Source organism: Monopterus albus, unplaced genomic scaffold, assembly GCF_001952655.1.
Source record: "Monopterus albus unplaced genomic scaffold, M_albus_1.0 scaffold264.1, whole genome shotgun sequence".
NCBI classification, from domain to species: domain Eukaryota; kingdom Metazoa; phylum Chordata; class Actinopteri; order Synbranchiformes; family Synbranchidae; genus Monopterus; species Monopterus albus.
The window spans coordinates 282,261-296,213 of record NW_018128144.1 but is presented as its reverse complement, the minus strand read 5'-3'; the positions used below and the strand labels follow the sequence as shown (position 1 = coordinate 296,213).

General features: G+C 41.6%; 1 protein-coding gene across 1 annotated transcript in view; it reads left to right on the top strand.

Annotated features, from left to right (window-relative positions):
• Window positions 1-798: 798 nt before the first annotated feature.
• LOC109972649 (glutamate receptor ionotropic, kainate 2-like) overlaps window positions 799-13,953 on the top strand; it is a gene marked incomplete at its 3' end in the record, with an annotated part of 259,232 nt that continues 246,077 nt past the window's right edge. The window contains exon 1 of the mRNA XM_020621657.1: window positions 799-820. Within this exon, the coding sequence (XP_020477313.1) occupies window positions 814-820 (7 nt within the window). The remainder of the gene's footprint in view (window positions 821-13,953) is intronic.

The window sequence follows — 13,953 nt, the reverse complement described above, 5'->3', positions numbered from 1 at the left end:
AGTTTAGATTACCTTTCTTTTTGAAACAGGTTTAACTTACCCCGCTTTCACGGGTTTAAGTTACCTCCGTTTCTGAAACCGAAAACTCCGAGTTTTCCTAATTTCGGGGTTAACAAACTCAGAATTTCAACAAGACCTCCTTCTTCAAACGGCCCCCAGAACTGCTGAAACTTGCTGCCACTCCGCGCGGACCGGTTACTGGTAAAGGGCTTCAAGACCAAAAGATCTTGTGCTAAGCTGGTTCAGTTTCAAGTTCGGGTTGAAACTGAAACATTTTCCTGCTTATTCTTGTTTTGATTCATTCTTTTGATGTAAATGAAGGATGATTTACAATAATAGAGGTCATAGAAGCTTTAACCATGATGATCAGATGTTACAAACCATGAAGAAATAAAATAATTATTATATAAATAAACTTTATAAAAGAACAAAATCATTAATTGCCCTTAGTACTAATTACCACTATAAAAATAACAAAACAAAAACAAACAAACACCACTATAAGGACCTAGCTCCATAATGAATACATGACATCACCGTGGAAGGGTCTTCAAACATAGAAGTGCAGAGCTATGTGTTTGTGTGTGCATGTCAATGCATCTGTTTTTGTGGTGAGCAGTGAATGTGTGGGCATGGGTTGGTAAGCATTTACATATGTCTGTGACTAAGCCTGTTGACACAGTACAGTATGACGCAGTGCTCCTCTCCTTGCTGTCATGTCTACTGTGAGTGTAGCTTTGTGTCCTGGTTGTAATCCTGGGAGAAAGCTGAGGATGCTAACAGCTGCCAGAGCTCAGGGTGCTGCTGGAGAGAATGACAGGTCAGTCTGCCCTTTCTTTTCCACTGGCTGCCACAATACTCCACCAGTATCACGGCTTTCTAACTGATGCAGAGCGTTGCTAATTTATAGGGAACAATGAGCAGTTTAATCATGAGTTAGTCTGATATGTTGCTTAGGTTGATATCTACCCCTGGAGAACGCAGTTCAGTGTGGAAGTGCTCGATGGCACAGGCATCATGACAGTAGTCATAGAGTCAAATTATATAAATTAAAAAAGACTCACTACTTTTATTTTATATGGGAGTGACTAATACAGCATTTCACCAGGTGGTCTTCCTTAGGTAAAACTGAAGAAGTAAGCAACTCAGGCTGAAACGTCAGACTACAATTTCCTAATTAGTCTAAATCAGCCATGTCCTAATCATTTTCAGTAAGATTACAGTCTGATTTGGCCACTTCGGTAATCTTACTGTCTTTGATTGGAGAAGCCTAGGTGTGCTGGACTCACATCTGATCGGTGAGCGCCTGTCATGGGAACTGGAACTAGTGAGTTAAAGGGCACTACAACATGTTGGCCCTCTTTATATTTACTTCTACTTCAGTGTTTCTACAAAATACCAATACTTTTCCTTCAGTGCAGTTTTTGGTACTTTTTCCACCTATAAGTACGTCAGTACTAACAAAACGGTGTATGGGATAAATGAGCATTTGTATGAGACTGTTCTGCTAAAGCATATTTGGAATTTTGAATGTTTAATTCCACCATATTCTCATTATTTAATCCTTCATTATTCACCGATGGCAGCTTTTGGTGATGAAGGTGCAGATTCCTTTTTCTTGTTTGCACATTCTTTTTCTTTTTTTGTTCTCTCAGTCTTGTTTACTCGTTGCCTTATGGAGGAACATTGGACAAACACATTGAGAGCCAATGTACCAGAGTCAAACTCCTCGTCTGTCCAACACACCTGGCCAATAAAGCTGATTCTGATTCTGCACCTAAATCTTGATTAAAGTTAAGGGAAGATGGTTATGGCTGAAGGCTGAATGTGAACTGAAATTGTTTGCAATTGTGCAAATCCTCCTTCTTTCAGTGCTCTGAGTGTTTAATAGGCCCTATCACTGAACACTTGTCTCACTGCTGTCCCCCTGACAGCTCCAACATACAAGCCTCTGCCATCCTCTTAGTGTTTCACTGAATCAGTGTAGTACTACACAGGTCACTACACATGGGATCTTATCTTATTCATTAAATTATTCATTTAAAGTTAGCAAGTACAAAAATCTCTGATATCTTGCTCTTTTGCCCTTATTCACCCCCCCAAAGTCATTCAGTCCTGTTAAGGAAATGCGATTAAAGCCAGTGAGTGGTGATACACAGTGACTCAGACTGCTTGTACATTCTCAAAACAGCCTTGGGGATACTGTGGAGGAGCTGTGTATGGGCTCTCTACTTCATTCAGAGGTGAAAATAGGCATTGTGGCTGTGAGAAACAGGAGTGTTTGGCAGGTGTCCCATATCAAGGAGTGTGAGACCCCGTGAAGCATGGCAGAGTGAGAGAACTCACAAAACACAAACTGGATGAGTGTCTGCATAGTTCAGGGACTAAAATGTGACACTGAGGTTGGAGAAGCAGGTGGGAAGTTACTAACTTCAATTCCAGCACCAAGTGTGAAAACCCAAGTGAACAAAAGAATAGATTACCACCTCCCAAATCCTTTCACACATTCCTTTCTTGAAGAAACCACTGAACCCTCAACTGTGCAGCGCTCACCATTAGGAGGTTCTTGTGTGGTTAAGGAGTTTGCATTTTTAAAAGTAAAATGTACCTTTTCTCAGATAAACAGAGGTCAGAATATAATAGCTGTAAGCAGTGTGTCCTGGAGCTAAGCACAGCACATCAAGCACAGTGCACTACACACAGGTATTATGAGGACATGTCTACCCGCTAAGCAAGTGATCGTAATTGGAGAAAGCATCGGGGAGATGCAGCCCACGTGTTTCTGCTCTACCAACTTTGTCACAAGAGAAATGGTCTGCAGTAAATGACTCGTTAGAGGACAGAACAGACAGTATGTCAAACCTGCTCTCCTACAAAGCTTTTGTCTTCACCAACAAATTCATGTTTGTGTTACTGCAAGATGCTTCCTTTTGCAGACATTATAATGAAAACATTAGAGGTGTATGCTAAAACTGTGAGATATACAGTACATAGAATAGAATGGAATTTTCAGGGTGATTCATTTGTAAGCTATTGAAAACAAACAACAACAAAGAAGTAATGGATGTGCTGTAAACAATGCCTTCTGCTTCTCTGCTCCACGTGGAATGGCTTGTGCAGTGAAGTTAAATTGGACAGTTGGTATTATTGTCCAGATTCAGGACCATATTCCATAATGTCATTTGCTACATGTTTCTGCAAATTTTAAATCCGTCTGGTGCTTCTGAGTTCAAATGTGTTTTGGTAATTCCCTTTTCATGTGCTTGTGTTATATGGGTCTACAAGCACTGCAGCACTGGTTGTAGGTGCTGTATGAACAAAAGTCATGTAACGCTACTTGAAAATCCAAATAAATTACAACTGTATTACCTGTAGAAACAAGTCACCAAGCTATGTAACAAAACTTCAGGATTCTAATGTTAGCAAGCTGAACTGAACTAGTAATACTAGCTAACATTAGCCTTTGCATTCCTGACCAACTGGTGGGTTGTGCAGGATTGCTGGGTTGCCTTACAACAATAAAAACTTAGCACACATTGCTGCTTATGATATACTGTAAACTATTTTTGGTAACATCGACAACCTCACTTGGTCCTGATTCTACCACTGCATTGAGTTAATAGAATTTTAATTTGGGAGTAATTTGAGCTTTGTGTGGGTTTATTAGCAGTAACCTGATTGTTTTACATGACTGACAAACTGCCTCATGAGATGCTCTCAATGATGCAGCTGTAGAAGTTGTAAAGGATCCTAGGCGACATGCCAAACCTCCTCAACCTCCTCAGGAAGTACAGCCGCCATCGGGCCTTCTTGACCAGCTATGTGGTGTTAAGTGTCCAAGTGAGGTCCTCACTGATGTGGACGCTCAGGTACTTGAAGCTGCTCACCCTCTCCACTTTGAGCCCCCTGTATGAACAGTGGCCGATGAGATCTCCTTTACCTTCCCCATGTCCACTATCATCTCCTTTGTCTTGTCTGTGTTGAGGCTGAGATTATTGTCCTTGCACTATGACACCAGACCAGCCACCTCCCTCCTGTAGGCTGCTTTGTCTCCGCCAGTGATGCGACCTATCACTGCGGTGTCGTCCGTGAACTTTAGGATGATGTTGTCTTTGTGGGAGGCGACACAGTCGTGGGTGAACAGGGTGTAGAGCAGAGGTACCCACACTTTTTCGCCTTGCGAGCTACTTTTCAAAGTCAAAATATCGACCTACACTAAAAATACTACGCGCGCCTGCGCACACATGCACACACAAAATATATGTATGAATGAGTGTCATAGTTTTTATGAATGGTCTGAAAGTGCCGCTCCACATTTCCCTTCTTCGGAATAGTGATGGTAGATCAAGCAAACACACTTTGAATATAACATCACGAAGAAAAGTCCTCCTCCCATTACACATGGAATGTTTTCGGTACGTTTTCGGTACGTTTTCAGTTTCTTACTTGAGTCAGCTCCCCCACTCATTTTATACCCTTTAGTACAAATTAATTCGAAGGCTGACAAGGTAGTTTGCTCACTGGTGTTTTGCAGTAGCTCGTGCGGTTGACTGTGCATGCTTGGTGACTCCGGTGTCAGAAAAGACAAGATCTCAGACTGGCTGCCTTGCATGTCAATCAAGTAGCAAATGCCATAGGGAGGATGGTTGATAGGCTATATATGAATGATTGTCACTTTCTGCTTTTCCCATTAGGGGTCGTCACAGCAAATCGCATGTTAACATTTGGCACGTGTTTTACGCTGGATACATCTAATTTATTTTTGAATGGCACGCGATCTACCAACACTACCTTTGCGATCGACCGGTTGATTGCGATCGACCGGTTGATTGCGATCGACGTATTGGGAACCCCTGGTGTAGAGGATGGGTCTGGGGACACATCCCTGTGGGGTGCCAGTGTTTGTAACAATGCTGGCTGAAGTCCTATTGCCAATCCTGACAGTCTGGCGCCTGCCAGTCAGAAAGTCCAGGAGCCAGTCACAGAGGGTGGGGTGCAGACCCAGTGTGGCTTGTGAGATTGAAGATGGTGGTGAGAACATCAGCCAGCTTGCTAGCATATGCCCTGAGAACCCTCCCAGGGATGTTGTCCGGTCCTGCCGCTTTGCGGGGGTTGACCTTCCTCAGGACTGTACGTACCGGGCCTGGTGAGACAGTTAGTGGAGGGGAGGTGGGGGGGTTGGGTGGTGTGTGTGGGCTTCCTCTCTGTGCTGTGGCTGGAGGTCTCAAAGCGGGTGTAGAAGGTGTTGAGGTCATCCGGCAGGCTGTCTGTGTTTTCTGGGATTTTTTACTTCAAACGCTGCCCAAACTTGAAAAAGGCATAAGCTAATCACAGGGGTTGCAGGAATAACTCAATTTCTTCTACTTTTGTCTCTTTTATTCAACTTTCTTCAGCAGAAGCAAACAGGTTGATAACTTTACAAAAGGAAAATGAGAAACAAAATACAATGAGCATTATTGTTGCTACCAACATTGTGGGCTCTCTAATTCCACATTTATGTTGCAGGTTTAACTTAAATTTAAATGAAATACAGTGTTTACACTCTGTACAAATTACTCCACATGGCTAGCTTACATAACGCAAAGTATGAACATCGCTACTTCGAATAAGACGACAAAACCACATGCTAATTAGCATATCATACTGAACACAGCGATAAAACACTCTTCCCGTTTTACATAAAACAATTTACATACCAGTGATATCCCTACGATTGCCACAGCGGTGAAGTGTCCCGTCCTTATTCCAACTGGAGTCAAGCAAACATTTCCACAACTTCAACACACACATCTTCATCTGCACTCTGCTACAGTCAGATAACCTACGCTGCGCATAGGTTTTCCCTCTGTCTAACCCGGAAACCGCACTTGAGTGGTTGCCCTGCCTTCCTATCAATGTTGCTTAGCAACCACTCTTCCTCTTCTCAATTACCATTATTAATACATTTCCCCCCTTTTCTCGTAATTTTACGTTTTGTTTCCCCTGTTTTAGACTAATATTACATTGTCCCAAGTCCAACTTTAAAGTCTGTGGAGCTGATGATGCTGTTGGTGGTCCTGTAGTCTGTGATGTGCTGCAGGCCTTGCCACATCCGTCTGGAGTCAGCAGTAGAGTAGAAGCCATTCAGCTTCTCTCTGTACTGCCTCTTGGCCGCTGTGATGGCTTTCTTCAGTCTGTACTTCGCAGCTTTGTACTCCGTCTCATCGCCTGATCTGAATGCATGAGAATGAGCATGTAGCATGTGGTTTACCTGACTGTTTATCCAGGGCTTCTGACTTGTATGGTGGGCACAGTGTTTTTGATACAGGTACTAATGTACCCAGTCACATACTCAGCATAATCCTGTACGCTGACAGAAAAGTTCTCCGCGGTGGCTGCAGCTTTAAACACATCCAGTCTGTCTGGGCAAAACAGTCCTGCAGGATGCCTTCAGTCTCTGGGGTCCACAGTTTAATTTGTTTGGTGACAGGGTTTGTTTGCGAGTGTCATCTTTTGATTTGTGATCATTTTGGTGATATGGCTCACTTATGGAAAATAAAATGATGTTATGGTGCATATTCCTAAAGAAATGTATTTTAAGCAAATGATCACAAGCAGTTCAGCAAGTATTCAGATGAACTACAAACAGCGGGGCAGAAATCAGGTAAAAATTCATTTTGGACTCAGAGCTGTCCCCCTGTCACTATCTTCTTCTTTCCCATTTCCTTCTCTGTCTCTCCTTCTTCTCTGCTTCTTGCTTTGTAAGCTGAACCTCTGGAGGGTGATGGGCTAAAAAAGGAAACAGACGATTTGGCCTTCGGCTCTTTTTTCTTTTAATAGGCACAGTATTCCCGGTGGAGCAGGCAGGAGTTCACCTTGATGTCACATATCTGCGGCAGAGTCAGAGCTCTGCTGGCCTTCTCTCACTGGTTCTCAGTTAAGGAGGGAGTTAGCAAATTCTTTCTTTTAGCTGCCAGGTCCACCAGTAAGAGGCTGTGCATGTGTCATTTTATTTAATTGTACAATGTATATGTGCTGTTAATACTGTAGATAAGACACACTTAAATGCCTTTTGTGAAATGTAAAAGTGGTCCTCAACTAGATTCCAGTTTTGTTTGGAACTACTGGCCTATTTGTGCAAGATGTTTCTTCACTGTGCTTGTTGATTCTCATTCTTCACATTCCAAACAGCAAATGGAACGCTGCATCACTTCATGGATCAACTTCCCAGTAAGGGACTATTATCAGTCCTTCCCAGTGTAAGTAATGTAATTAAACACCAGGTTAATATGTAATGTATTTATTTTAATTATGAAATATGTATGTAGACCATGCTTTTGTGAATTGTGCACCATTTCTATATTGACAATGTCAAGAACGAGATTCGAGTGGTTGGCTTGACTAGTGATACTCAGAGCCAACAAGTGATGGTCTGGTCTCTGACAAGCACAGTGGAACAATGGAATCTAGTTTAGGACCACTTTTACATTTCACAAGAGACATTTAAGTGTGTCTTAGCTACAGTATTAACCATCAGTCACAAGGTGAGTGGGCTGTCAGATCCTGACCAAAACAGATAAGTCAAATGTTAAGCACACACAGGCCTTTCTTCTCCCCAACCCTGTCCACAGAAATTCTTGAGCTCTTTCTTACTTTCAGTGTTATGTCTGTTTCTTTTACGAGCTCTCTGCATAGACACTGTAAAGGGGGTGGGTGAGTTAGGATGATTCCATGAGCCCAAGTCTAACAGGGGGCCATGAAGTGTATATACAATAGGTGTCATGACCATACAGTAACTGTTAAATTCTATTTTAGCAGTAAGTGTTTTAATCAGCTGTACTAGTAACATTTAGAAGCCAAAGGCATGTTTCTGAAAGTTAAATAAAGTCAGAGCAAAAGAAAACCTTACAATTTCTTTTCAGCCATTTGGAATAATCATGTATTGACTGGACCAGAGGTTAATACCCAGTAAACCTATTACATAGGTTACAAAACACTTTCATACTCAGGCTCATGCAGCTATTCAGGAAAGCACAGTACTACCGATTTTGGCATTCCTATGCACAATGCTTTGTTTGGGTGTGGGAAAACCTGATTGTTCTGTTTCCTGCGCTCATAATGAAATACATATTTAAAAGCCTGATGTATCATAGAACTTGTGGTATGTTTATCTAACAGTTCATGAATCAGCTTGTGATGCAGTGGCAGCTGCTGGCTAGTTAATAGCAATTAACATCTGCAATATCAGATTGTAGCATTTGCAATAAATGTGTGAAGCAGGTGTTTAAATAAACCAGTCTGCTCTGTAAATATGTGTGATGAGATGCTAAAGACTTCACATTCTTGCTTCAGCCTCCACAGTAAGCTCAGTTTTTCCTGTTAATGTGCAATAAATGAAAATGACCTATTTTACATAATATTGTATGCTGATAACCAGGAAGCCACGTATTTGAAGGAAGAATAACCGTTCATCAGGACTTAATGTCTGTTACATTAAGTGTGAAGGTGAACATTTTAATAGGCATGAGGATGCTTTTACAGTGTCATAATATCATATACACACCCTTTTGAATTCATTTAGCTTGTGCTGAACTTTGCTGCCTCCAGAACACCGATGACTTGAAATGTTCTTAAGCAGAAGGGATCATTGCTTTAGAACCTTCTGTACGACTGCACACATGTAACACATAAACTTGACTTTCTCACCATCATCTCACTCTCTCTCACTCTTGCTCTGTCTCTGTCTTTGTCTGTCTCTCTCTCTTGCAAACACACATACATACACATATTAGAATATGCTGTGTTTCCATTGCTTCAGGGCACTTTACATTAACTTACATTCATTTCCTAAAGACAATAACCATAGCCACTGCTTGTCATTGTTGACAATTTGGGGACATGCTTTTTGTCCCTATAAGGACACCGGGCCCCCACAGTGTGACAGTGTAAACAGATTTACATGAGTAATACCAGGCCACACATACACATGCACACACACCTACAGACATGCACTCTCTGTTATTCAGTCTCTTGCTGTTTGGACAAACACTTGACTGTAGTGTCCAGCAAGCCAGACAATCAATGGCAAATGCCCATGGCTAAATCAAATTACTTCTGCTCGGTTTGTAGCGGGGAACAAAAGAAAGAAAAAGAAAATATAAAAACATGTTATTTCCAGGGTCAGTGGCTGTCTGAAGAAGGGTACTTTCTCTCTCTGTCTGGAAAGACACACAGCTCGCAGTCGAATTTCAGCTAAATAGTGCAGATCACTGCTGGCGGGTACGGCTGATGAAAGGTATTCAATAAATTGTGAACAGTTATTATGTTCTGTAATTTCTCAAATAGCCTTGGTACTACTCTAACAAATCACACAGTGTGGGTTGGGTTTTGCTGAAATGTTGCTTCTATACAAATTTCAATATTTCAAATTGATCATTTGTAGAAATCAAAGGCTAACCATCTGACAGCTTCTTCATTCCTTATTTTTATTACCTTTTTTGCATTTTGTCAGTCCTTGATGTTACTATCATTATTCTAGTCCATATTGTGCCTGTCTGCTTTCCTCTCCAGTCCTTTCCTTCCTGTCTGTGCTCCTGACCCTGCCTCCAGGGCCACTTTGACAAAACATGATGCAGGTGTCAGGCTGCAGATACTAAACTATCCATTCCTCTGTCTAATGGAGTTACGGCTGGCCTTCGGTGACCCTTTAAGAGTTTGCGGAGGAGGAGGTGGCCACTGGCGGCGGCATTGGAGTGACATTCTCTCTTTGCCGTCTGTTTGTTCTTTGCTGGCAGATCTCATTTCAAGGTGAAAAGCTGGGTTTGACAAAGAAGGACCATTAAAGCAGAAGACTGATTGATTTGTGGGGAAATCTAGAGGTGAGTTTGTCTACAGATGTTCTCAGACACAGCTGGGGCTTCCATCCTGATTGTGGCCTCAGGGCTCTGCATTCAGACTGAGTTTCAAAGATGTGAAAAAACACAGCTCTCCCCATTCCCTGTAGCCAGCACCAGCACAGCAGGGGACTCCAGCAAAACACTGTTTGGCTAACCAAAAAACAGAAGAAACTCCTGAGCTGGAAATGTGAACAAAGCCACTCATGTCGACTCAACACAACATGGCTGTATTATACACACCCACAAGACTAACCCTGTAACCCCTCACCCCCGAACCAATGAAGCCGCTTGTGTAAAAACACAGCAGGCAGTTCCATTTTTGCCCGACTAATGTGAACTTCAAAGAGTCTTCCAGCCCCCATAAGTGCCCCCATAAGCACCCCACCACCACCTTTCAGAGCTCTGGCTATTTAATTTTTTCTGCCAGTTCCAGCTGGTTTTCATTTGCTGCATCACGTCCCTACTTGCATCATGAAAGAAGAGGTTTAAGTCATCAAATCAGTCATCAAATTTATGAGTTTTTTAGAATCATGTTAGAATTAAAGGAAAAATCCCTGAAGAACATTCAAAAAGCCTTACTCTATTGATATCTTCAAACCAGAGAAAGATAATGTTTTGACATCTTCTGCAAAAGGTCATGAGCAGCTTATGTCTTTCAGTGTCTGATAAAGTCAACAATATCCACTAGAGTATAGAGTTAGTATACTGAATATTACAAAAGACCAACCTGATATTGCCATACTGTATATGCATTCACTGTGATAATTAATTGATGACCAAAAACTGTTGATAAACAAATTAGCCCAGACCTCTATGTCACTGTTTGATCACACTGTACACACTGCAGTAGTTGCTGAGATCTGGCAACATGCTGACATTACTTCAGTGAGCAGTCAATCAGACAGGTTATAACTAAGCCCTCGTTATTTAAACTTCCTAATTTGGAGTGAAATGTGAAAGTAAGCAGACCTGAAATGTCCTCCATTGCACAGGACAACTGTGCACACACACTAAGTCAAAGTAAGTCAGGGCTTGGGGGTCATCTGTAGGAAGCTCTGTGAAGTCCCATTTGGTGTTGGAAGACTGTCTTTTGCAGTCTTCCGACTCTAGGTCTACATACAAATATACTGATTTTATTATGTAAACATAGAGTGTGTGTGTGCAGCAGCTGGCGTGTTTGCTGTGACATGCATCGGAAGCATTTAGGTTCTACAGAAGAGGTTTAAACCTCAGCTGCTGTGCACAGCTTCTGCTATCAATCCGGCTGTTGTGTGATGGCCACAGATATTTAATGAAATCAAAGAAAAGGAGCAACAGTCACTATATTTCTTTAAAGGGTAATTTTATATTATGATCCATTTACTGTTTCTTACTGTTTTAAATGCATTTTGTAGAATATACATTTGTGAACAGAATAAGGCTCCTATTAACATAATGAGGAAATGTTAGCAATATTTGGCAAGTTCACTGACAGTGTATTTGTGTTCCATGAAATACATCTGACTTGTGCAGAATGGTGGTGCAGTGGTCAGAAAGAAGGTTCTGGTTTTAAACCTTGGCTCAAGCCCAATAGAGGCCTCTTTGTGTGCAGTTTGCATGTGGGTTTTCTTCAAGTACTCTTGCTTCCTCCTCCAGTCCAAAGACATGCAGGTTAAGTTAGGTTGATTGCTGACTCTGAATTGTCCTGTAGGTTTGCATCAGGAAGGGCATCCGGCATAAAAACACTTCCAAATCAATTGTGTGGGTTGAATGAATGTCATGTAGTGACCTCTGGCAGGGAGCAGCTGTAGAAAAAAAGACTTTGCAATGCAAAGTTGCTTGTAGCAACTATGGTACAGTATTTTTAACTGTTATGGGTATGCTTAGGCATCTACATCACTTGGTTAGGACTCGGGAAAGGTGGTGGGTTGGTCTAATGCAGAAAAAAATCATCATGACATGAAACACACCATGTTTACATTTAACCAAAGCCACCATCTTTTCCTAACCTTAACCTAAGTGCCTAAACCTAACCACAAATGGGAGTCTGGATGTGCACCCTGGATTGGGGAGTCACAGTCCTGAACTTGGTATAACCAACCACCTCCTGGAGACTCCAGCACAGTGTACCACCACAACATAGATGGGAAAGCCATTAGTAAAAACATTTTATTTTGCTCATTTCATGTTATTTGAAATTATTTGGAAGTCACTAGCAAACATATTATAATGACACTCATATATAATATAATTCCTCTTTCTCAGGGCACCGAATGACAGGCCTGTTTTTTCATTTACTGTAGGTTGAAGCTGATGTGGTTGAAATTCCTAGGTTTTCACTCCATAATCACTCAAACATGCTATTGAAAGTTTTGTAAAAACAAACAACAACAACTATAAAGGGAACTTTCAGCTGAGATGAGAGGTGTCCTGATTTGCCCCAGTGCTAATCTAAGTCCTTTAATATTGGGTATCTGCCAAAACCATGTATAGTCAAATATAATGTTCTTTCTGCTCCACTCCTCTCTGTGTCTGTGAGTACCTTACTCCAGAGATTTGAGGAGAGCGAGGCAGAGAGCCCCATGTTAAGAACTGCGGCAGTAGAGAAAAGGTCAAGAAGGAATTTTAGCCAATATCAAACCTTTAAAATGTGGCCAAATACAGTCAGCTTTGGATTCTATATGTCTAGTTAAGATTTTGTGAGAAGAATGAATGAATGACACTATTATAAACTCAAGGTCCAAATTAGAACAAATAGACAATAAAAGAACAGTTAAAAGAAACAATATAAAATAAAATAAAATGAGAACAAGAAAACAACCATAAACTACTATCCCTTTAAAAGGCAGGCATACCAGTGTTTCCAGAGAGCAGAAGTAAAACATATGTCACTGTAAGCAACATTAGTCAACAATAAATTATATGATTTTCAGAACCATTCAAGCGACAGATAAATTTAAACATCAAGTTTCTTAAAACAGTGGGAAATGTACTAATTCGAGATGACATGAACAGTTCGCTAGCACTCGTACATATAGGCTTTTTCATCAATAATATCCTTAGGGCGTCATTATAAGCCACTAACAGTTTCCGAAGACTGCCCTTTTTATAATTACACCACAGATGGGCAGTGTACAAGGAGGTACAATAAGCTTTAAACAAAGCCAATTTTACTCCAACCGAGCATGAACCAAATTTTCGTGCCAGTACATTAGTTTGTACATACAACATACGGCACTGCCGATATACAGTGGGTACGGAAAGTATTCAGACCCCCTTAAATTTTTCACTCTTTGTTATATTGCAGCCATATGCTAAAATCATTTAAGTTCATTTTTTTCCTCATTAATGTACACACAGCACCCCATATTGACAGAAAAACACAGAATTTTTGACATTTTTGCAGATTTATTAAAAAAGAAAAACTGAAATATCACATGGTCATAAGTATTCAGACCCTTTGCTCAGTATTTAGTAGAAGCACCCTTTGGAGCTAATACAGCCATGAGTCTTTTTGGGAATGATGCAACAAGTTCACACCTGCATTTGGGGATCCTCTGCCATTCCTCCTTGCAGATCCTCTCCAGTGCTGTCAGGTTGGATGGTAAACGTTGGTGGACAGCCATTTTCAGGTCTCTCCAGAGATGCTCAATGGGGTTTAAGTCAGGGCTCTGGCTGGGCCATTCAAGAACAGTCACGGAGTTGTTGGGAAGCCACTCCTTCGTTATTTTAGCTGTGTGCTTAGGGTCATTGTCTTGTTGGAAGGTGAACCTTCGGCCCAGTCTGAGGTCCTGAGCACTCTGGAGAAGGTTTTCGTCCAGGATATCCCTGTACTTGGCCGCATTCACCCTTCCCTCGATTGCAACCAGTCGTCCGGTCCCTGCAGCTGAAAAACACCCCCATAGCAGGATGCTGCCACCACCATGCTTCACTGTTGGGACTGTATTGGACAGGTGATGAGCAGTGCCTGGTTTTCTCCACACATACCGCTTAGAATTAAGGCCAAAAAGTTCTATCTTGGTCTCATCAGACCAGAGAATCTTATTTCTCACCATCTTGGAGTCCTTCAGGTGTTTTTTAGCAAACTCCATGCGGACTT